Source organism: Crinia signifera, chromosome 1 (assembly GCF_055691185.1).
Source record: "Crinia signifera chromosome 1, ASM5569118v1, whole genome shotgun sequence".
Classification (NCBI taxonomy): Eukaryota; Metazoa; Chordata; class Amphibia; order Anura; family Myobatrachidae; genus Crinia; species Crinia signifera.
In genome coordinates this window covers 172,290,194-172,314,509 of record NC_139217.1, presented here as the reverse complement: position 1 = coordinate 172,314,509, position 24,316 = coordinate 172,290,194, and the positions used below count along the sequence as shown (strand labels likewise).

At 43.6% G+C, this 24,316-nt stretch overlaps 1 protein-coding gene across 1 annotated transcript in view; it reads left to right on the top strand.

Moving 5' to 3' along the window:
• Window positions 1–24,316, top strand: part of LOC146064060 (tyrosine-protein phosphatase non-receptor type 9-like) — a 71,934-nt gene that overhangs the window by 9,063 nt on the left and 38,555 nt on the right. Inside the window, exons 2-3 of the mRNA XM_083177130.1 lie at window positions 19,611–19,751; window positions 21,510–21,599. Of these exons, the coding sequence (XP_083033256.1) occupies window positions 19,611–19,751; window positions 21,510–21,599 (231 nt within the window). The remainder of the gene's footprint in view (window positions 1–19,610; window positions 19,752–21,509; window positions 21,600–24,316) is intronic.

Below are 24,316 nucleotides of genomic sequence, written 5' to 3'. Positions count from 1 at the left end.
GTCTGGTCGGTTATATCCTCTTGCAAGCCGCAGTGGGTCTCCCCTTAGTACTACAGACTTATTCCTTTGATGAGGATCCGGGCGATCTTCCTGACGAAGGAGAATTTCAGGATGATACCGTCAAGCCATTAGAAGAGGGTGTGCAGGGCGTGGAGGCCCTGATTCGGGCAGCTCGGCTCACTCTTAATGTTTCTGATCCAGAACCAGTCTCCTTTGGCCGTTCCATGAAAACCATCGTTATCTACCCGGATTCAGCGGAACTAGAGCAACCTCTGCAGTTGTCCAGACGGTTTAAGATTTCCTATCCCTTTTTGGCAAGTCAAGGGTGAAATGGGAAACGACACCTCTAACCGATTCCTCTGTGTCAAAGCTCTCTAAGACAGCTGTCCTTCCCATTTCGGGGTGGTTGCTTTTGAAGGAAGCACCTGATAGGCGACTAAACTGACTCTCAGACTCGTTGGATTTGTCTCACTATATAATGTGCTCATTTTTCATAGGTACCGCCGCATAAGGTTTCTACTGTCTGTGGGTCCATCATGAGCCATTCTAGTTGTGTGTCTGTGGGTATTAGTCTGATTAAAATTAATATATACTAAAAGGTATAATTGTCTTTAAACTGCTCCCCCCCCCCCCATCTGTGCACTGCAACCTTTTGTAAGCAACATTGGAATTAACCATTTAGGAGGGCACTGTAACAGTAGGTATCTGTAAGTGTACCAGGCTATGTACATCTGTGTGTTAGACCTTGTGGTATTTTTCTATTACATGGCATGTGTTTTTACAACTAGATTTTTTTCTTCTTTCGATTTAATATAATTCTGTTCCTTAAACACTAGTAAGAGTAATTATGTATTGGAGTATGTGTTTAGCAAGAAATGAGAGGAAAAGGGATTGAGGATTGACTGTCTAATGGAAGATCCGCTGGCTTTTCCAGTTTCTGGCTGACTTACCAATGATATTTAAGAATTAATGTTGATTAAATAGAGATGACCATTTGGGCCATGTAATACTGCAATCTGTTAGAATTAGATTGATCAAGTAAGTCAAATGACTTAAGATATATACTGCAGAATGATCTAAATATGTTTCTTCTGTACTAGTTATAGGAATCCCTTGTTATGGAACTATCACACCTTCAACTAATACATAGTTTCAACAGTGTAATATAATTTAAAATGTTCATATAACTGAATATGCTATACAAGTAGAATAAATGAGATTTCATTACATAACCAGTTAATCCATTTTATGTTTAAAGTCTTGTTCTTCTGTGGGTCGTATTCTGGGCCTTAAAGGGAAGGAATGGGAAAAAATTGCCTTGTGACAATTAAAGTATGTTCCAATTAGTAGTAGTACAATGGGATACTTATTTCCCAACTGTTTTCAAAGCCCAGGCAAAATCCTGGTTATGAATATGAAAAAGGTCAAACGCTGAAAAACCCCCAAAAGAAATCCCCGGAAAACTCATGGCAACCTTTTCATGCACTTGCCTTTAACATGTAGACCTAGATATTAAGCTTGGTGAAGTGATAATGTGTCTGGTACTGAAAAATCAAAGGTAGGAGCTGATTCGCTGGTGATAAAGACCAGACATTTTATCACTTCACCGAGGTTAATAAATCTACCCCTTCATGCCATCCGGATACCTGAGGCTAGGCTTGGAATTAAAGTTGGGAACCTGTGAGTGTGAGACAAGCCAGAACTGACCAAGGGGGAAGGTTTGTACACAGAATACAATGCAGCAGGCAAAGGATGAGGTCAAGTTGGAAAGGCCCGAGAACAAAGAAGGGTAAAATTGATGGTGGTGAAGGAAATGACACAAGTACATGGGAAGTAATGAAGGAATAAGGTAGGTAACAAGTATAGGAAATGAGGAATTAAACATATTAAGGGTAGTGCAGATAAGACATGAAAAACGGAGGCACAACGGCTAGAGATATGGGACAGCCATCAATTAGGGTGGGGCAGGTTGAAATGTCCATATAAATATGAACTCTGCTCTACTGTAAAAAAAAAATACAAATAACATTTTGGACCCTTTTGTATAATAGAACCCTTCACTCGATTTTTATTAATGGATTGCCAACATTTAAATTTAAACTGAAGTGCTCAAAAACAGGTACAAAAATGTGGTCTTAATAGTGATCCACAATGCTGTGCAAAAGTTTTACGTATGTATGCTTTCGAAACCAGATGCATTAATAATTAACAAAATACAAAGTGAATGAACAGAACAAAAATGCAAATCAAAATTTGGTATTATAATAACCCTTTGCCTTCTAAACATCATCAATTCTTCTAGGTACACTTGCACACAGTTTTTGAAGGAACGCTACAGGAAGGTTGTTCTTGCAGTACTAACCACAGATCGTCTGTGGATGTAGGCTTGCTTATATCCTTCTGTCTCCATTTAATTCCAGACAGACTTGATGATGATGAGATCAGGGACCGTATGTAATGCAGTCTGAGTCCAGCGGTTGTGCAAGATGCTAGCCGAACTCTGATTTTTTTTTTTTTTTTTCTTATAGGGGCAATCTTTTAAAAGGCAAGACCATGCCTTGTAAATGACTGCCCCTTTAAAAAATACTTTTGCATTTGGCCGGCATCCTGCATGACCACCAGACTTGAACGGCATTACATCCGTCCTTAGGGCTCTGTGGGGGCCATATGAGCATTTGCAGGACTCCTTTTTTCTTTACACTAAAGATAATTTTTAGTAAACTAGGCTTTATGTTTAGGGTAGTTGTCCTGCTGCAGAATAAATGTGGAGCCAGTCAGATTCCTCCCTGATGGTATTTCATGATCATGATTGTTAGTAATTAATTTTTCTTTCAATGTCTGTGGTACTTTGCAGTCATGCTTCTGGAAGCATGGCCTCAGATTAAGGGGGATATTCACCCGTGACCCTGTCCTGTTGTCGGCCGGCTCGTCGTGAAATCGGCAGGCTGGATTCAATGTCCCACCTACTGAATGTTGAAAAAGGGATGTGGCCGTGGATCATCGAGCTGCGGCTAGGAGCTCTACAATCCACGGCCGTTCTCGGCAGAATGGGCCCGACTGCTTCTAAAGTCGGACCCATTCTGCCGAGATCCCTGTTCAATGCTGTCGGGGAAGACAGCATTGAATAGGGCCCACTGCTATTTCCCCTGTCGGGAATATGGGCAGGAGATTGAATACCCCCCTAACACTGGGAAGGAACTTAGCATGTTCTAATTATATGCATTTAATCCCAAAGATGGTGCAATACTACAGAAAAAAAGGACAAGTCCCCTGATGTAAAACCACCCCGTATCCTTATTACCATTATGTAACAAAGAGCTGTAGGAATCAAAGTAATTCATATTCTTTAAGAGCCAGATGTACTAAGCTTGAAAAGTGATGACATGTAGAGTGCTATGCCACCAGCAAATCAGATCCTAACTGCCATGTTACAAGTTGTATTTGAAAACTGACAGGTAGGAGCTGATTGGTGGTTTATCAATCTCCATTTTATCGCTTAGTACATCTCGCCCTAAATAAACCAGAGGATGATATGGAGAACCCTGTGAGAGTCAAGACTGTGCAATATATTTTTGAGAATGAGGATAGTGAGACTATGCTGCCACAGCCACCCTAATTGTCCTCATTAGCTCTTTTAACTTCCAGTATTATCTACCTTTCTTTGCTTGACCTCTTTCAAGTTGCCCCAGCGTAATTTTAAACCTCAAATATCTATAGCTGACCATACCTTGAATGACTTTCATATGATGCAGATCTTATATAGTTCGTATGGATCGTAGGGTCGACCTTATGCATGTCGCCCTAATGACCCTGTCAACCTAATCTCATGTCAATCTTCATGCATGTCGACCGTCAGTGGTCTACCTAATGACAGTCGACCTTCCTCTTGTCGTCCTACTGACCGTATACCCTAGATCGTATGTGCGTAAAACACGTAAGATCTGCATGAAGACCGCAAGCCTTCTCGACTGATTGTATGTGCAGCACATATGATCAGTGAAGCGACCTCTCGGACTGAGGGACTGCGCATCGTATCATCATCGTACTGAAATATCTCACAATGTGCACACAATGGGCCTTATTCTAGTTCACTCTTAGAGGCACATTCCTTCTCAGAAGGACAAAACCATGTGCACTGCAGAGGGGGCAGATGTAAAATGTGCAGATAGGAGATTTGGGTGAGTTATTTTGTTTCTGTGCAGGGAAAATACTGACTGCTTTATTTCTACACTGCAATATAGATCTCACTTTGAAGAAATCCCCAGGCAAATCTAATTCTATCTGCACATGTTATATCTGCCCCACCTGCAGTGCACATGGTTTTGTCCTTCTGAGAAGGAATGTGCCTCTAAGAGTGAACTAGAGGCCCAATGTGTCCACAATCGATCGTACGATCCATTGAATTTGTGCATGTATGACCAGCTTAAGACTGAGTTGATCCTCTTCCCACTCTCCCACATAGCTCGCCTCCGACAATTTAATTTTCTATTTACTGCACAACTATCCCCTCTAGCCCCCAAGTATGCAGATTTTGAAGGAGAGTTAAGGAATCAAGAATAAACTCAAACACACATTCAGTACCTATTACAGCCCTGCTGTTTCCATCTAAAAAATATTTCCAGGATCCAGACCCTTTATAACCCAGGAAGCTACGATGACCCTCGTCCACTCACTAGTCCTCTCCAAATTGGAATACTGTATGGTCCTCCATTCTAGCTCTCTGTTTTACGGTCTTTGTTCACTACAATCTATTCACAATGCTGCTGCTCAATTGATCTTCCTCTCCAAACATACTGTATCCACCTCCCTTTTACAAGCCCTAAACTGGCTCCCCTTCATAATCTAATTCAAGCATCTAGCACTCGCAAAGCCCTCACACATTCCTCTCCATTTACATATCTGATTTTATTTCCCTTTACACTTCTACCGCCAACTGATGGCTTCCACTCGTTCCAACCTGTCCTTAGTGCCTCTTCCCTCTGAAAGGCTCAACCTCTACAAAACTTCAATCTCTCTCAAGGCCCACATCTTTATTAGTCAGCCATCTCATATTAACCCTCACATCCATGCTTATTTCTACTCCATCTGTGTCACCCCTGTCTGTCTGCCCTTCCCTTCAGAATGTAAGCTCTCACGAGCAGGCCCCTTCCTCAGGGGCATAACTAAAACCTTGTGGGCCCCATAGCAAAAGGTTTATAGCCCCACCCCCCCCCACCACCACCACCATTGTCACTATAATAGGCTGTAACCTGCAGGGGCATGGGAGGGGGTGGTTACACAGGAGGGAGCATGGTGGTAGAATGTCACTTGTAGGGGTGGGGGGCAGGGGTCCGCAGGCATAGAAGGGAGCAGGGGAGGAGGTGGTGGCACAGTTGGGAGAAGGGGGGTAGACTAGTATCACCCGCAGGTGGGAAGGGTCCGCAGGCACAAGACAGAGCAGGTGGAAGGCTTTCACTTGCAGGGGCAGGAAGGTGGAGGAAGGGGGCATATAGGCTGTCACAAGCGGGGGTGAGGGAGGGTTGCAGGCTGACACTTGGTTACCTGTTTGTGGTCACTGCTCCAAGTACAGTATGTGCAGCCAGCGGCCATCTGAGCCCATGCTGCGCTACTTGGTAAAAGGTGCTGAGGAGGAGCGCTGACTCACCCTCCCTCCGCGCACAGCAGAAGAAGCTGCACTGCAAGGAGCTGCCGGGCACCACTGCCGCTGGTCACATATTCTCAGCGAGTGCCCGGCAGTTGTGAATGGCAGCTGCAGCGCCCTCTAGTGTGGTGCTCTATGCAGACTGCCTTTCCTTCTGAGACTCATCCTGGCCTCCATCCCTCCCTCCCACTAAAATTACTGCGGCGGCACAGTGATAATTAAAAAAAAAAAAAAAGAGGGTGCAGGGGAGTGCCTGCTGGGCCCCCAAGGCCCCCCAAGCCAAAGGGCCCCATAGCAGTTGCACCCCCTGCACCCTCCATTGTTACGCCACTGCCCTTTCTCCTCTGCCCTTTCTCCTCATGTGCTTTTCTTTTGCTTAATTAGACTATCTTCTATTCCATAATTCTTACGACGGTACATAACCCTTTGTTTCTCTCACTCTGATACTTATTTCATTGTCACTTCCCCTGATACAGCAATGTTTATATACCAGGTACTTGACCTACATTGGGCTCCCAAACATTACTTTACTGCAACTTCTCTGAGGGGAGAAGTTGCAGCCTTTCTGTTGGCAAAATCGCATGCGTGAGGCTGTCACAGTTGGAGGTGGGACCTGCATGTAGGTACGTTCTCCGATCCAACGTACATGGGACCACGCATCAAATCTAATGTCAAACACATGCGACTTTTCCACCCAATTTATTATCACGATCTGTCAGAATCAGATGTAAAGTGACAAATTGCACTGGTGTATGAATACCCCCCTAAAGCTGGCGAATCTCCCGCCGCTATTCCCGACAGCATTGAACAGGGATCTCGGCAGTCGGGCCCGTTCTGCTGAGAACGGCCATGAATTGTTGCGCTCCCGGCCTCAGCTCGACGATCCAAGTCTGTATCTTGTGGCCACGCCCAGTTTTCGGCATTCGATAGGTGGATTGCCAGTCGAGCCGGCCGAGAACAGGACAGGGTTAAGGCTGTCGAGCCAGCCTGACAGTCATGACAGAGGATTGAATAACACCCTTAGTCACAGTTGTTGTTTTTTTTGCCTACCTTGTGTACATTTTAGGCACTGCAGAACTTTTGTGGTGCCATGTAAAGAAACTACCGTATATACTCGAGTATAAGTCGACCCGAATATAAGCCGAGGCACCTAATTTTAATAACAAAAAACTGGGAAAACTTATTGACTCAAGTGGGACCCTCTCTCGAGTATAAGCCGAGGGGGGCTTTTTAAGCATAAAAAATGTTCTGAAAAAGTAGGCTTATACTCGAGTATGTATATTTTATATTCACGGTCAGAACAGCTTTGTCAAAATATCCTAATACCTACTTTGAGAGAGTTCCCTGTATCTGTGTCTCAGATGTTTTCCTATTGCTTTTTCAAAATGTGGCAGTTTTCAAATGTGGCAGTTTGAAAAATGTATTGTATAAAATATCTTATTGGATGAGTTCTTCTAAAATAAACACACACACACACACACACACACACACACACACACACACACACACACACACACACACACACACACACACACACACACACACACACACACACACACACACGAGATTTACTAACCAAGTATGCAGTATTTGTTAAATTCTGTGTGACTGTGTTCTGATTAGTGCAGGATTAGTGCAGGTTTGGCCTCTTTACTTGTGTAATTAAGTGAGGCCAGGGACTATATGTGTGAGGAGCAGGAAGAAGGGAAGTCAGACAGGAAGCAATAGAGCATGAGATCACTGGATAATGGCTATAGCATGTCTGAGTAGCAATGCCAGTTACCTTACAAGCCAATTCAGGAAGATTGTCCAGCCAAACACACCTCTCATTTATACTGCATGACTAGAAAATCATGCAGCCTAATTGTTCACTAAAAGAATGAATGAAATGGAGATGGCATCTTCAATACAAATACAGTTATTACAGTTGTTTGTATAGAGGAACAAGGAAAGCTGCAGGACATACTTGCCTACTTTTGTAAACTGATTTCAGGGGGATTCCATAGCTCCCATCATGTGCATGGTTAAAACATGATTGTGCTCCCATCACGGCTGGACCCGCACTGCGTGGTCCGAATTTCTAGATGTCGATTTAGTATACCGGGGTATTAGGTGGGCTTTGTGGGGCATTGGGGAATTGGCTGGTAAAACAAGCCTCCGCAAAATGCGGGAGTATCGGCAAGCTTATTACCAGCCTACACACACAGGGCTTGCTACCAGCCCCACACACACAGGAGTCACAACCAGTCCCTACACACATGGGTCACTACTGCCCCCCCCCCCACCACACACACACATAAGATCCTTGGGGTGGCACTCCTGTTTGATGTTGGGTATCCACCCAATGTCAGAGAGAATCTGGTGCCTTCCTAAAGTGAGGTGAACAGAGTCTTGATAAAAAAAAGCCTGCGGGCTTTGAAACGTTGGCACCATATTTGCCTGCTGTCCTGTCTTATTTTTCGAGTTGTGAAGGACAGCACTATTTGCACCTTCATGCAGCACAAGCCCTGAAGATAAAAGCCGCACCGGCTTTGAGACGTCGGCAATGCTTGTATATTTCTGATACAATATATATATAAAAATTGCATACTTTTCCTACAGCTGATTGAGTGCCGCCTGTTTCTTTGTGCGTCCCTCCTGGACTCTCTAAAGGACTTTGATATATATATATATATTTCATTTTGAGAGAGGTACGCTTCGGGTACAGCCAGGGCATTTTTCGCCAATCTATCAAAAAGAGGTGAAAATTCTGGATCTGGTCAAAATCATTGACAGTGCATATCCCGTGGAACAAGTCCCAGTGGCAGGAAGACTGTTAAAATTTGCTCACATCTGGGACAAATGGGTGCTCTACCATGGGGTACCGGCTGGAATTTCTTTCAAAGCCAAGAATGGCAAAAAAATTAAATTCCAAGCTTTCTCTTTCGAGGATAGAAAGAGAGGCTCTACAATTAAGTTTAAAGGGGCTAATTGACTCGGAGGCAATTGAGAATGTCCCAGATACAGAAAAGGGATTAGGTTTTTATTCCTGTCTGTTCATTGTAAGCAACATTTCTGGGGGTTTCAGGACCATACTAGATTTAAGAGGTCTGAACGACCGAATAAGAAAGTTCCTACCAAGTCTTTCCTGATGAGGCTCAGAAGGAGCGACTATCTGGTATACTTGGACAACCTCTTAATTTCGGCAGTCAGAAAGCGAGTCAGACAGCTTTTTCAAAGGTATACCTTTGAAAAAGCTGTCATTTGGTGACAGCAAAATGCGTCAGACTGCTCCATTCACCTGACCCTAACTGCCACCCAATGCATCCGCACTTTTGGGATCCAACCAGTCGCCTCTACCAGTGGACCGTGTATTTACAGCATCTAGTCTCACAGTGAACTTCTTACATCACACCTCTACAACAAGGGATGACACAGCTGACATGCAATCCTAAAAGGATATAAAGCTCTCCCAGAGGAAATCTTTGGTGTACCATACCGGTAAATATATACATACCTCAATTCATCTTTGGAAGCGCACAATTATCTGTGATCTGACTGGTCCTTTTCTTGTTATCATCTGGGCGGCACAAATAGGAGCGGATCCCCCCCAAAAAATTCCTTGCCAGTTGGCTTCAAGGGCAGAGTGCACATGATTTTTACCCACATGATCATTTTTTATTATATGAATTATTATTGTATGTGTACCATTAAACATATATTTTTTATTTAAAAATTCCTCATTGGTTTCAGCGCTACCTTCCATCTTTTTTTTCCTTCCAGATATCGTTGTCCGAAAAGAGGTGCGAGAAGGTCCAACAGTTAATTCTCTTGTTTTACGAGCAAATATATCGCATGTGTTACAATTCCTTTGTGATGGTTTCAACAAAGGGTTGGCAGTATCCACGCTAAATATACATATTTCAGCTGAGTGCATTACTAGATAGAAAACTTGCGGAACATATTCTGGTAAAGAGGTTTTGCCAGGCTATTAAAAGAATTTGACCGAGGATTCGGTCTATGGTTCCTCAGTGGGACCTTAATTTAGTTTTAAATGGTTTAATGTTGGTTCCTTTTGAGCCATTGGATAGTCAGTCTGAAGTTTCTAACATGGAAAATGGCCTTCCTGATAGCAATTACGTCAGCCAGAAGAGTGGGTGAACTGCAGGCCTTGTGCATGAAGGATCAATATCTGAAGATCTTCCCGGATAGAGTGGTTCTTAAGACCAAGCTGTCATTTCTACCCAAAGTAGTATCCTCATTTCATTTAAATCAAGAGATTCTGTTACCTTGTTTCTGACCGACTCCTTCAAACAAAAAGGAGGAGAACTTGCATACTCTAGATGTTGTCAGGGCCGTTAAAATTTATCTGGAAAGGTCTGCCATTTTTAGGCAGACTGAAGCTTTATTTGTGATTCCACAAGGAGCAAATAAGGGATTTGTTCCGTCAAAACAAACCATTGCAAGATGGTTTAAGGAAATAATTTAATTTACCTACAAGAAAGTAGGACGTGTGGTCCCAGAAGGTATTAAAGCACACTCAACTAGGGCAATGGCAGTTTCATGGGCGCGAGAGGCAAAAGTTTCGGCTAAAGAGATATGCCAGGCGGCCACTTGGTCATCTCTGCACACCTTCTCCAAACATTATGCTCTGGATGTTTCCGAGGCTCGGTTTGGAAGTGAAGTATTGAGACAAGCTTTGACTTGAGGTATTGTATAACTCTCCCTACTGCTTTGGTACATCCCAATGTAATGGCTGCCATGAAGTAGGAAGAAGAAAGCAACGGATTATACTTACAATAATGCCTTTTCTTCGGAGTACTTCATGGCAGCCCATATTTTTTAGCCCTCCCTGTCTATGTTTTTTCCCTAGATAGAGGAATCAATCCAATGTTATGGCTGCCATGAAGTACTCCGAAGAATGGGCATTATCGTAAGTATAATCTGTTGCTCTTTCCTTGCAACATGCGCATTAAATGGGCTATTTAAAGTCTATCCAATTTTTAAGGTTGTTTTTTTTTTTTTGTTGCCTGAAAAATGATGGCGCAATAACACATGGAATGGTGGCTCAGTCTGCGTTTCGCAGATTATGCTTATGGTGGGGTACCCGAAGCATAATCCCTGTTCAGTGTTGGTTATCAGGGCTAATAGGAGAGTCCCTGGAAATCCTATTAGTAGCGGTAAATTACCACTGCTAATAGGATATCAGCCTTAGCCTTTAAACCTGTTAAAACTGGGGACGTTAATCTGAAATAGTAACTTAAAAAAACAAAACATGAGCATGCACTCTGTACATCAAATGTAAGTTAAATGAACCAGCCCATCAAGTCATAATGCGTTTAGAAGGCTTTTGTATTAGTATGTCTACAGTAGAACTTTCCAGTAAGGTTTAGTCCTTTTAATGTCGAAAAATTATATGTATATGCAATGCAGTACAATGGTCAAGGTGATAAGATGGGAACCAATAACAAGCACATGAAGTCACAGTAAATACGTGTGTGTGTGTGTGTGTGTGTGTGTGTGTGTGGTTCCCTGCCAGGTCGATGTTGATCTGAGTAAAAATCTTTGAGCCATGTATAACCAGAAAAGTCCAAATGAGTTGACATTCAGTACTATAGAAGAATTAATGTGGACTAAAGGTTATACACAGCAATATTCCAATGTCCACAAGACGACGCTGATGATTAGGATATGGTAGAAGTGTCCGTAGACCAGGGGTTCCCAATCTTTTTAGAATCACGGCACCCTATGGTAGCAGAATTTTTCCACGGCACCCCTAGGCCCCCCCAAAAATATATAAAATGAAGTAGATTGTGTTTATATGTGTTTCTTAGGTTCAGTTATGTGGTAAAGGGCAGGATTTGCTTCTGATTGTACATAGTTTATGATTGGCAGCCACCAGCACTGGTTTTGTCCACAAATAATTGATCATAAATAATTTGAATTGGTCCTGGACCACCAACCCGTGGCACCCCTGTAAGTGTCCCGAGGCACCCCAGGGAGCCACGGCACACAGTTTGGGAACCACTGCCGTAGACAATTGCCTGTTTAGCTACTGTGACGTATTATCATATCATATCTTCAGTTACAGGCTCCAATATCCCAATATTTTAAACATTACTGTCAGATACAGCATGTCTAGAAAAAGTTCGACTGCATATTATTTTTATTACCTTAAGTGGTACACTTAAAATGTAGTGTGGCTAGTAGTATTCCTTTGTGACTTGCATGTTATAAGAGGACATTTAGAACATGTAACAAAGCACAGGTAACTGGGAAACAGGTGGTGTTGTGGTGCGTAGCAGGCACTTGGGTATAGTACAAATTGTATTAAACTTGCCTGTTAAATAACAGAATCTTTGGATTACAACACTTTTCTGCATATTTGCATCTTCACCAGCTTTGATATGTCCTGTTCAATTTATATATCTGGAACCTTTTCCTTTGTTACATACACAGCCAGGCTTGTGTATGTATCCTGTTCTAGGTGTATATAATGGATAAATATTTTGTAGTTTCAGTCATCATTCATTTCCTGTTAAAGTTGTAATAATACCCCAGATTTTTGTGGAGGAACACAGGAAGATCGAGCAGTGCTCAAATTAAAGATCAATATGTATTGATCTTTACATGTGCAGATTGCTGTATGCATGTATTGTGCCCTAAGTATCTGCCCTGAAAACCCAGAGTCCCAAGAACTGCATAAGAAATATCTCCTATACTTGTGGGCATAATGAAATATGCTTTATTTTCCACCAAAATCTGCTGTTTCACTGTGTTTCACATAGTAATGGAAAGAAATAGTGAACCTTTTGATATTGATTTTTCTGCCACATTCAGGCTTTTACAATTTAAAACTGACTTCCTATAGCTATTGACAGCTCTCATCTGTCTCTCTGTGTCTGCTTATTGAAATAATCCACATTACTCTCTTGGGCACCCAAATGACCCTGATAAATGGATTTTGTGTTCTTGCATACGCTTCCTGTTAAACACCTTGAGTTCTGTTGAGCAAAGTGCACTATATAAATACAATGATAATCATTGTTTATTATCCATTGCTTGCATTTTTTTTTTTTTCACATTTTTTTCCATTTGCAAAATGGCAAAGATAGTGGGAGTGTTTGTGCCTTTGGCATGTGGATTATAATCAACATTGTACTTGAATTCTTTATCTAATTATTTTTTTTTTCTAGCCCATTGGAGGTGTGGCATGCACACTGGCATATTTATTAGTATTTTATACGTACTGGGTATTCTTTTGTACCAATATACTGTGATTTTTATATTCCTTCTTTGGAAATGGAAATGTTTCTAGGGTATCCGCACTTTTTTGCAAAAATATTTTATATTGTTTTACATTTAACTTTTTCATAGTTTATAATTCACGTGGACCGTGATTGGTAACAGTGATTTGTTTCCCGAGCAAATTAAGGCATGGTACCTCTTCCGAAGCACTGTGTGCGAAGCTGTTTACTAATTTGAGGGTCCATGTGCTACAAGATAAAAATTGACACCCAAAATCCTAAAAACTAAAACAGCATGTTGACTATTTTCAAGGCGACCTTTCCATGTGTCAGCAAAAGGTAGATATGTACCTTAAGCGTGTCTACCTTTTGGGATCGACCTAGACACTGTCAACCTAAATGAGCCGTTTGTAATCACAAGAAAATTAACCTTGTATTATTAAGGCCCCATACACTATCCGATTTGGTCCCGATTTCACCCGATTCAGATGGATCGGGCAGTGAAATTGGGCCAAATAGCAGGTTTAGACCGGTTAGTGCGCAACAGTTAGAGTCGGGAGGTCAGACCGGCTGCACATAAGATATGCTAAATCTTATGTGAAGCTGGGCAGGGGGGCGGGGGACCCCGGCGAAGGAGGCGGGCAGGGGGAGCCGGGAGCTGTCAGCGCTGGGAAAAAAAGCCCATACAATGAATGGGCAGCCTGTGATTGGCTGAGAGAGCGCTCAGCCAATCACAGGCTGCCCATTCATAGTATGGGCTTTTTCTCTTTCAATGGTCCTGGTGACACAGCTCAACACTGGGATGTAGGAGGGTCCGAAGGAGCCAGGCACCTATCCTAAAGTTTTAGAGGGTAGGCTCCTCCCCTACTGCATCCCTGGACTCTTCAGTTCGTGTTAGGTGCCCACTGAAGTGGGTGCTATTCTAAAGGGCTGCAGGAGCAGCCGAAGAATTAGAGTAGTTAGGGGATTTTTATTATTTTATTAACTTTTACCCTAGCTAGGTAGGCACAGTGTGAGGATTCTCATAGTGAATCCTCACACTGCTTGCGCAGCAGGAGCTGACAGAAGCGCGTCCTGTCAGCTCACTGTGCACAGGGGAGACACTGTCTGGTCCCCCTGTGCAGCGCTTATAGCCTTTTCTAAAAGGCTGCCTGGGCTCCGGAGTACCCTGAAACCGGCTCCACGTTTAGGTGGGGATCATGGGGGACAGGCGCTCCGTGATGGCGGCGGCCATTTTATGCGGAGCTTACACGCTGAGCTCCTAGATGAGAGGACAGCAGCGTTGTGACAGGCATGTTCCAAGTGATCCCCATTTGAGGGGGAGACACTGGAACTAGGAAATCCTACCTAAGGAGCGGCTTGCTGGGGGTGGTTGGCGCCAAAAGGTCACGGACCCCGCAGCAGCAGGGACCTGTGGTCTCTTCCTTCACTCTGACTTTGGCGCCTTTCAGAACGCTTGCAGCGGAGCTGAGCTGGCTTACTGATCCTGGCAGAGTGACTTGGATTTCCTGGGCATCGCTTCCCCGCAGTTGAAACCAACAGACAGATAAGTGATTGGGTGCATTGCCTCTGTATAAACGCTTGTACATTGTTTGCACTGTGTATACTGATAGATATACATTTATCACTTGCATCATGTCTGAGCATCAGGCTGTGGTTTTGGGGGAGGGAGCCCTTAATGCACTGAGCGCGTGCAATGTTTGCACACAAAAGTTTGTCCCTGAGCAGATGGCCAAGGGGGGCTTATGTATTACTTGCGCTGATGTGAGACCCATGGGCAGTGATCCCCATAGGGCAGAGCAGATGGAACCTGCGTGGGCCAGGGCCCTAGGCAGGTCAGTAAACGCTTTGGTGCAGCTTTTGGACAGGCAGAGTGATGGGCTGGTAGAATCACAGAGACCTATGCCATCATCTCAGCAGTCGTCTGGCTCCTTGCCTCTTACCCAGGCAGATCCTGCACTTATCCAGGTGATGCAGGATACTGCAAAAGGGATTAACAGGTTCAGTGAAATGCTGGACAAAATGGATGATGTGGCAGGGACCCCTAGAAGGTCTTATGCTTTAACTACTGTGGTAGATGAAGAGGAAGGAGAGTATACTGACATCCCCTGGGATCAGGGTGATGATTTGGAAGAGAACTCTGCTGCTGGTATAGAGGATCTCATTGTAGCTGTGAAGCAGGCTTTAAAGCTGACTGTGGAGGATAAGACTCCTGTTAAAGGTGTTTTTAAGCGACAGCGGAAGGAGGCTGTTACTTTTCCTTCAGATGAGGGGTTACAGGAATTGTTAGAAGGGGCTTGGAAAACTCCTGATAAGAGGCTTCAGATGCCAAAACGATTCCTTAATCTGTACCCCATGCCAGAGTCTCATGCGGAGCTCTGGGAAAGGGTCCCAGTTGTGGACGCTTCAGTGGCACGTTTGTCCAAGGCTACTGTATTACCAGTACAAGGCGGTGCAGCTTTTAAAGATTCTGTGGATAAAAAGCTGGAGGGAAACCTCAGGGCTATCTTTGAAGGGGTGGGGTTTACCTTACGACCCCTTATTGCTTCAGCCTGGGTCTCTAAGGCCATGATAGAGTGGGCTGGTGAATTATGCACCATGCTGCAGGCTGACCCGGGTGCATTACTGCTTGCAGAAAAGATTAAGGCAGCAGCAGAGTATGCAGTTGAAGCAGAGGAGGAAGCTATTAAAATGGCAACCAGAGTGTCCACAGTCTCCATTAATGCCAGGAGAGTGCTTTGGCTTAAAGCCTGGGAAGCAGACAATGAGTCCAAGAAGGCTCTGGAAACATTAGCCTTCAAAGGAAAGGTACTCTTTGGTACCGAATTAGAGGAGATTATAAAACAGGCCACAGGCGGCAAAAGTACATTCCTGCCGGCCTCCTCAGCAAAGCAGACGTCCAGATTTTCTGCTTTTAAGCCGTCCTTTCGGCCCTCCCCTAGAGGTGGTGCGTCCTTTCGAGGACAGTCTTTCAGGGGAAGGTTTCAGCCCTCTAGAGGCAAGACACAAAAGTCAAAATTTGGCTCTTTTCACAAGAAGCCTGCCAATAAAGGAGAGGATAAACCCTCTGCATGACTGTCAGGGGCTTTGCCCGACAGTGACAAAAGTGGGCGGGCGTCTCACACTCTTCAGGGACGCTTGGGCTTCTCTAGGCCAGGATGCCTGGGTGCTAGACATCATAACACAGGGTTACAAAATCCCTTTCAGAGGGCCACCTCCGAAGAGGTTCATTCCCACATCCTTACCAAAGGAGGCACGGCTGCGTACAGCTCTTGTGAGAGCAGCGCACTCCCTTTTGAAAAAAGGGGTGGTTACACTAGTCCCCAAGACAGAGTGGAAGAAAGGCTTTTACTCCACGCTGTTCCTGGTGCCCAAACCAGACGGGTCTTTCAGACCAATACTAAATTTGAAGTCTCTAAATGTACATTTATGGGTAGACCATTTCAAAATGGAGTCTCTACGGTCAGTACTCCTGAGTCTGGACCAGGGAGAATTTTTGGCGTCCATGGATGTCCAGGACGCATATTTGCACGTTCCTATACACCCGGAGCATCAGACCTTGTTGAGGTTTGCCATAGGAGACCTGCATTTACAATTCCGGGCGTTACCCTTTGGGCTAGCAACCGCGCCAAGGGTATTCACAAAGATAATGTCAGTAATGGCGGCCATGCTGCAGAGTCACTTGACAGAGGCCATCAGTTTTTTGCAGGCTCACGGCTGGATTTTAAATTTGCAAAAATCTCAGTTGGTACCGTCACAAAGGCTCCAATTCTTGGGAGTCATACTGGACACCCATCTTCATCGGGTATTCCTCCCGGAGGTAAAGGCCAGGGATCTGGTCACCCTAGTCCAGGAGATTCTCAGGGCTCAGAGCATTTCAGTATGGAGGTGCCTCAAGCTCCTGGGGAAGATGGTGGCGTCATTCGAGACGCTTCAATTTGCCAGGTTCCACTCTCGGAGGTTCCAATGGAACATTTTGTCAGCTTGGTCAGGAAACACTTTGACTTTGACCATGAAATCCGAGTTGATAGTGCTGTCTTCGGACACCCGAGAATCCTTGAAATGGTGGACAGAAGTAGATTCCCTTCAGTGGGGTCGGTCATTACAGACCTGGGACTGGTTGATAGTAACTACCGACGCCAGTCTCAGGGGCTGGGGGGCAATAGTCCTGGATCTCAGGCTTCAGGGCCTGTGGACGGCAGAGGAATCAGCGTTACCAATCAACATCTTGGAGCTGAGAGCTGTCTGGAAAGTCATTTCCTTGGCGGGAGACAGGTTACAGAACCTCCCTTTGAGGATTCAGACCGACAATGCCACAGCTGTGGCGTATCTGAATCACCAGGGAGGTACACGCAGCAGATTGGCCATGTGGGAGGTATCCAGAATCTTCCTATGGGCGGAACAGAATGTTCCAGCTGTATCGGCTATATTCATCCCAGGAATAGAGAATATAGAAGCCGACTTCCTGAGCAGGGAGGAGCTCAAGGAAGGGGAATGGAGCTTACACCCTCAGGTGTTTCACCAAATCACTTCGATGTGGGGAACTCCGGATGTGGACCTGATGGCATCCAGGATCAACCGTCAAGTGCCCAGGTTCTATGCCAGAACAAGGGATCCACTAGCGGAGGCAGTGGATGCCATGACTATTCACTGGCAGGGAGATCTCCTTTATGCATTCCCACCAGTACCAATGTTACCGAGACTTCTGAAGAAAATACAGGGGCAGAAGGTTCCAGTGATCTTAGTGGCCCCAGATTGGCCAAGGAGATCCTGGTACTCGAGGCTTCAGAGGTTGTCTGTGGACTCATGGCGTCTACCTCTGAGACCAGACCTTCTAAGACAAGGCCCATTCAATCACCTGGATTCAGATCGATTGATTTTGACGGCCTTGCTATTGAAACCACCATTTTGAAAAGAAAAGGGTTTTCTGAGGCAGTAGTACAGACTATGATAAAAGCCAGAAAAGCTGTATCTTCGGCAAATTATTATAGAGTCTGGAAGACTTACATTCGATGGTGTGAGAGAAGAAAGGCTCATACATCTCATTTTAAGCTATCAAGAATGATGGAATTCTTACAAGATGGTTTTTCATCGGGCCTAAGCCTTCAGTCACTGAAGGTGCAGATTTCGGCCTTGTCCATCTATTTCCAGAAAAAGATAGCCATTTTGCCGGAGATTCAAACCTTTTTACAAGGAGTATCCAGGTTGAAACCTCCATACAAGCAACCAGTAGCACCTTGGGATCTATCACTGGTTTTGGAATGCCTTCAAAAGGCACCTTTTGAACCTTTAAGGTCGGCTGACTTTAAGTTTCTCACGTGGAAGCTAGTGTTTTTGTTAGCAGTAGCATCTGCTAAAAGAGTTTCAGAATTGGGAGCTTTGTCATGTAAATCTCCCTTCTTAATTTTTCATGATGACAGGGCTGTTTTAAGAACAGTGCCTCAGTTTTTACCGAAGGTGGTATCTACCTTCCATTTAAATCAGGAGATAGTTCTACCTGTGTTTCAACCCCCAGAGGGTTCTAAGAAAAGGGACAAGTTGAGAACTTTGGATGTTGTGCGTGCCTTACGCATATATGTGGACAGAGTGAAGAGTGTCAGGAAGACTGACACATTGTTGGTATTGTATGACGTACACAAAATTGGTTGGCCTGCATCTAAGCAGACTATTGCTAGGTGGTTGCGTTCTGTGATAGCCTTTGCATACACCAAAGTGGGTAGACCAGTACCGGCCAAAATAAATGCGCATACCACCAGGTCAGTTGCCACCTCTTGGGCGGTTCGACATGGGGCCACAGCTGAGCAGGTTTGCAGAGCTGCCACTTGGTCATCTGTTCACACATTTGCCAAATTCTATAGATTCCATGAGTTCGCGTCGGAGGACGCATCATTCGGGCGAGCAGTGCTGAGAGCTGCAGACCTGAGCGTACCCTCCCAAAGGACCGGCTCTGGAACGTCCCAGTGTTGAGCTGTGTCACCAGGACCATTGAAAGAGAAAAAGGGATTTTTGTAAGAACTTACCGTTCGAATCCCTTTCTCTGATATGGTCCTGGTGACACAGCGATCCCTCCCTTACGCTCAGTAAGTATGCCAGAAGTTTCATGATGTTCATGTTAAAATGGTTAAAAGTTAACAGTTTTCTGTTATAAAATGTGCATATAATATGTGCAGGCGTTTGTACTGAGTTAATGTATTCCAGTGGCTTTGAAAGATGAACTGAAGAGTCCAGGGATGCAGTAGGGGAGGAGCCTACCCTCTAAAACTTTAGGATAGGTGCCTGGCTCCTTCGGACCCTCCTACATCCCAGTGTTGAGCTGTGTCACCAGGACCATATCAGAGAAAGGGATTCGAACGGTAAGTTCTTACAAAAATCCCTTTTTTTTCAAGTCGGACTAATGTATGGGGGCCTTAATCCTTTTGTAAGAGGAACAGAATAGTTGTTCATTGAATGACCTGTACTTACATGAGCAATTAACGGTTATTTTGCTGCATTGACTGTTATTGCAAGATTTATGGTTCAGTCTGTTCATTGTCTATTTTTTTTATTTTTTTACTTTTTTTTATTTTTTTTTTTATTTGTATACTCTGTGTTGTGTACTCTGTATTATACCCTGTATCTTACTAATCCTTTGGCTTAACTTAAACACTCAATAGTTCACTAAAAAATAAGCAATAGTTTAAATAAAAAAGGAAAGAACATTTTAAGAGAATGAATGAATTACCTTTATTTTCTTGTTTTGACAGGCAATTGAGGAATTTCTTGCCGAGTTGAAGAACCGGGAACAACCACAAATGGTTACAGTGCCTCCAAACACTGCTGTGAAGTTTTTAATGGCTCGGAAGTTTGATGTATTTAGAGCAATTGATTTATTTCAAGCATACAGAGTAAGTAAACGTATTCTTCCTTAAGCTTGATACACATTGGGGGATGTAATAAAGGTCAGAGCGAAATATTGTATCCGCAAATCAGGCATACACATGATCCAGCGAATATGTTGTTACGGTTCTGCTAGATCTGACACATTGCGCCGACATCCCTCCAGTGTGCACCCTGCTTTAGCTATGGCAGAACTATATTGGCAATGCCATTTTCATATGTAATAGTCTAGCAAAAACTATGTTTTTTGACACAATATGTAATTTCTGCTCAAATCTGAACAACATATTGTGCATGGAGTATGTCTGATTGCTCTCCGCTGGTCCCATAAAATATCTTCTGGTTTGCCGTGTGCTGCAGCCAATTAGAAGATATTGCATGTAACCCTCTACAGTTTAATGCAGGATGGAAAGAGAGATCATCCTGTCATTCAGTGGCGTAACTATGAAAAAATCTTTCCCCCCGCCACAACTCTTTTGCACAACCCCTCCACGTAGTGCCCCTGCGTCTGCCCCGGGACCTTCCGCCGGTGAATCAGTCTGCGCTGCAGCTCTCAGTCTCCCTGCTCTCCTGGCTCCTGCTGTCATAAAAAACATGTCACTCAGAAAATGGCTGGCCCCGTACAGCAGACCGTTTTTAAGGATGCTAGAGGAGGCCTCCTCTAGCATCCTCAAAAACGGTCTACATTAAGGGGGCAGTCATTTTCTGTGTTTCACATTTTTTATTGCAGACGGAGCATGGATACGGAGAGCCGGCGAAAGGTCCCGTGGGCAGACGCAGCGGGTAACAATAGCCCCGCAAGCCCCCCCGGTGCCCTCACCTTCCAAGCGCCTCCCCGCCACTGCTGTCATTTTTATTAAATCATTTTAGTGTATGCAAAATCTGTTGTCAGTCGGGAACACATTGTTTTGGTGTATACCTGGCTTAAATGGTAAAACTGCTTTGATAGATTACACTAATCAATTTGATTCTTCTATCTGTGTGCAAATAAAGTCTGAATTCTGTATATGAAGTGCTACAGCTTTTTGCAGCGGTACAGCTTTTTTTCATGCCAAATTATCCAAATATATCCATGAGGCCTTTTTTCCTATGCAGCTGGCTGCCATGTTAGGAAGGATGTGCTTCTCCAACTAAACAAGTAGGCAGTGAGTGACTGCTGGCAGACCGGTTTTGCAGAATTGAACAGAGTGTTTATGGGTTCATTCATATAGAGTCAGGGCCAGTGTAGCCACTGCAACTGAATTATTAGAACTGTTAGTTCAGGAACAGCAATTGTCTGTAATCAAGTGGGAAGGGAAAAACTATACTTTTTTTAAAACGGACATTTTGCCGTTTAGTTATTTTAAGGAAATCCTTACTGTAGGTCCACTCCAACAAGACAGCAGGACTTTGTAAGAAACAGTGTTCCTGGTATACCTGCCCCAAGATTTTTTTTATTGGAGGACAGAATTGTGGGATTTTGCCCTGTGCATATAGAGCACCAATTGCATAGCTAATGCAGCTTTTCCAATTAATGTGCAACGAAATTCAAAAGTCCTTATGTGACAGGGAATTGGTTGTTGATGGTAGGTGTAAGAAGACTATACATTATTTCCCGCTCTAGTCCTTCCGCGCTTAACCATGAGTTTTGAATTGGAGCCATCCTAGGATTCCCTATTTGCCCGTGTACAGCTGATCATTGTTGCTACTTTATTACTCTTAAAATATCTAGTTTAGATTAAGAAAAAAAAAAGTGATGGACTATTTCTTCATTTTATTATTTACAGAACACAAGACTTAAAGAAGGGATCTACAATATAAATCCAGATGAAGAGCCTTTACGCTCTGAGCTACTGAGTGGTAAATTTACGGTTTTGGTGAGTATAATCGGGTCCTAGAAAATATTTTCGGTTTGTGTGGGGTTTTTTTAATTTTGTTTTTGAATAACAGAAGGAGTTCAATGTGTAATTTTTTTTATTATAGTAAATATAATTTCAAAATATGAAAGTTAAAGCCCCATACATTATGGTGATTTGGTGAGTTGACATTGGACCTGTCACTCAGTAAGCTTTGCACTAAGTATGCAATCCAATGCTACCCCAAATTGTGCCTGTGACTTGCCACAAAGTTGGAAGCATAGCATTGTGGTAAAATGTATTGCATTTCTTGTGGCACTACTCTATGGAATTGTGTGGATCATAAATATACACTCTTCTTATCTCCAATGTCTGTGTCCCAAATCACTTTAACACATGGTGAAGGAATTATTTCTAGACGTCTTTAATCCAGGAACAACATCATACCAGAACTTAAGAATGGGCAAATGCTTTATGACATCTATAAAAGTTTATTTTATCTCTCCCTTCTTGTATATTAACGTGTCTACATCTCCCGGTAATCAGTCAGAGAAACATCTTTCATGTAAACTGGTCATACCAGTACTCACGTAGTCTTATGTAGTAGAAATCATCATTTTTTTTCCTTCCCCTGGGCAGGATCTTTTTCTAAAGTACCAATATATAAGAAAGCTAAAATGGCAAAAATAAAGAATAGGTTCTAACAACTCGGTGTGCCTCCAAGCAGAAAAGCCAGCAAATCCGGATAACCAGCAATACCACAAAAAAGGTCACGAGTTTACCTTAGTCTTCATGTTAACAATTCTGAATCTCTGTAGGGCCAACATGTTTCAAAACAAGGTGTGTTTCTTCCTCAGGGCCTATAGAGATTATGCTCCATGCGTCAGGGTTTTATGCTGGTCAGTCTCATACGTCCCTTCCGGTTCCGGTAATCCCCCCCGAAGGTGATCATGATCGGAGAAGACGCAAAAAGTCAACATATATTCTCTACAATAGAGCTTATAGTGGCTAACATCATCCTCCTCCATGTCCCACAACAGTCACACATAGCGTTCCGCCATACCAGTAGGAGTTCCTGGTTCCCGCCCACCACTTTGCCGGAAGTTCATCCGGCAGATGTCGTCATCGAACAGCGAAAGTTGTGGCAATGCCCTCTCCCACATGTCTTGCTTGGCTTGTGAGGCGATGATCTTTTTGGATATTCTGGGGGGGGGGGGGGGGGTATGCAATCTTGGATCATGGCTGTCGATCCCCGCCGACAGCCGTGATCCTGGCCCGTTTGCGGTCATATCGACCGCATAACGACATACGGGATTCAATATCCCGTCTGCCGATGGGCACAAAGGGGGCGTGGCCTCGAACGCCCGTGGATTGTCGATCTGCAGTCCTGATAATGACAATCCACGGCCGTTATTGGCAGAACGGGCCCGACAGCTTCCCACATCGGAAATAGCGGTGGCACATTGCATACCCCCGTCTGTTTCTTGAATTTAGTACCTCAAAATAGAAATAGCATTGTCCGAATGGCTTTTCCATAAAAATATATATATAAAAAGGTTCTATAGATAAAAATGCTTATAAATTTATATAAGTGTGTGTGTGTGTGTGTGTGTGTGTGTGTGTGTGTGTGGACATTAAGATTCCCTTTACTGGAGGTAAAGGGCCTAGCCCAAACACTCAAAAACAGCCCCATACTATTATCTCTCCCGCCAGTAAGCTTCAGTTGTCATAATGCAGTCAGGCTGGTAGATTTCTCTGATGCCAACTTTGATATAGCCGTTTGACACGGCCATACGCGTCAGAAGTCCCTATATCCTTACACAATCCTGGTTATTACAAGTCATTTTACTTTCCACGCTTTTGGACTGATCCAAACCAGCCCTAGTTGCTCCTTTCTCCATCTACACCCAGGAGCCCTACCCACCCGGCCTCAACACCGCCAGCTATCCTCCATGGTGGACTGGACCTTTCCCAGACCAGCTTGAAACACCTGCCCAAAAGGCAAACACATGTGCGGGACAATATTCATGGTGGACAGTGATATAATAGCCATCTTTACTTTTTGGATTAATACCAAGGGCTTACTAGGAACCAACAGTATCCATTCTTGTACAAGGAATTGTGCAGGACATTTTTAGATATAGTTCAGTGCACTAGCATATGCATTTTTTTATCTTGTATTATTATAGGTTGTATTTTTCATTTTTTTCATCAGTATTGGTCATATTCATGTCTAATAAATTGTCTTTAGATTTGTAAAATCAGTCCATTTGGTATATAGTGTTTACTAAAATTATTTTATCAAGTGCTGCTACACAATTTTTACCAAACAATTTTACAATGACCCCTGTCAATGGGTGTGACACACGTCTGTTGCTGAAATGTTTGTTTTTTTGGGGCCCCCACAAAAAAAAATTCAGCTCTCCCTGTACAAAACTGCTCTACAGAGGTGAGATGTCGTCTTCATCCTTCGATTCCTTATCCCCTTCAGTGTGTACTTCCTCATCCTCATAGCTTATCAATTCGTCCCCGCTGGACCCCACAATCTCAGGTCCCTCTGTAGTCTCTGTAGTCAATTGCTGGTCTTCATTGAAGAATTGATCATTCATTTCAATGAACACAATCTTCTCCACATTTTGCGTGAGCAACCTCCTACTATTAATACAGCGCATATAATATATATATATATATATATATATATATATATATATATATATATATATATATATATATATATA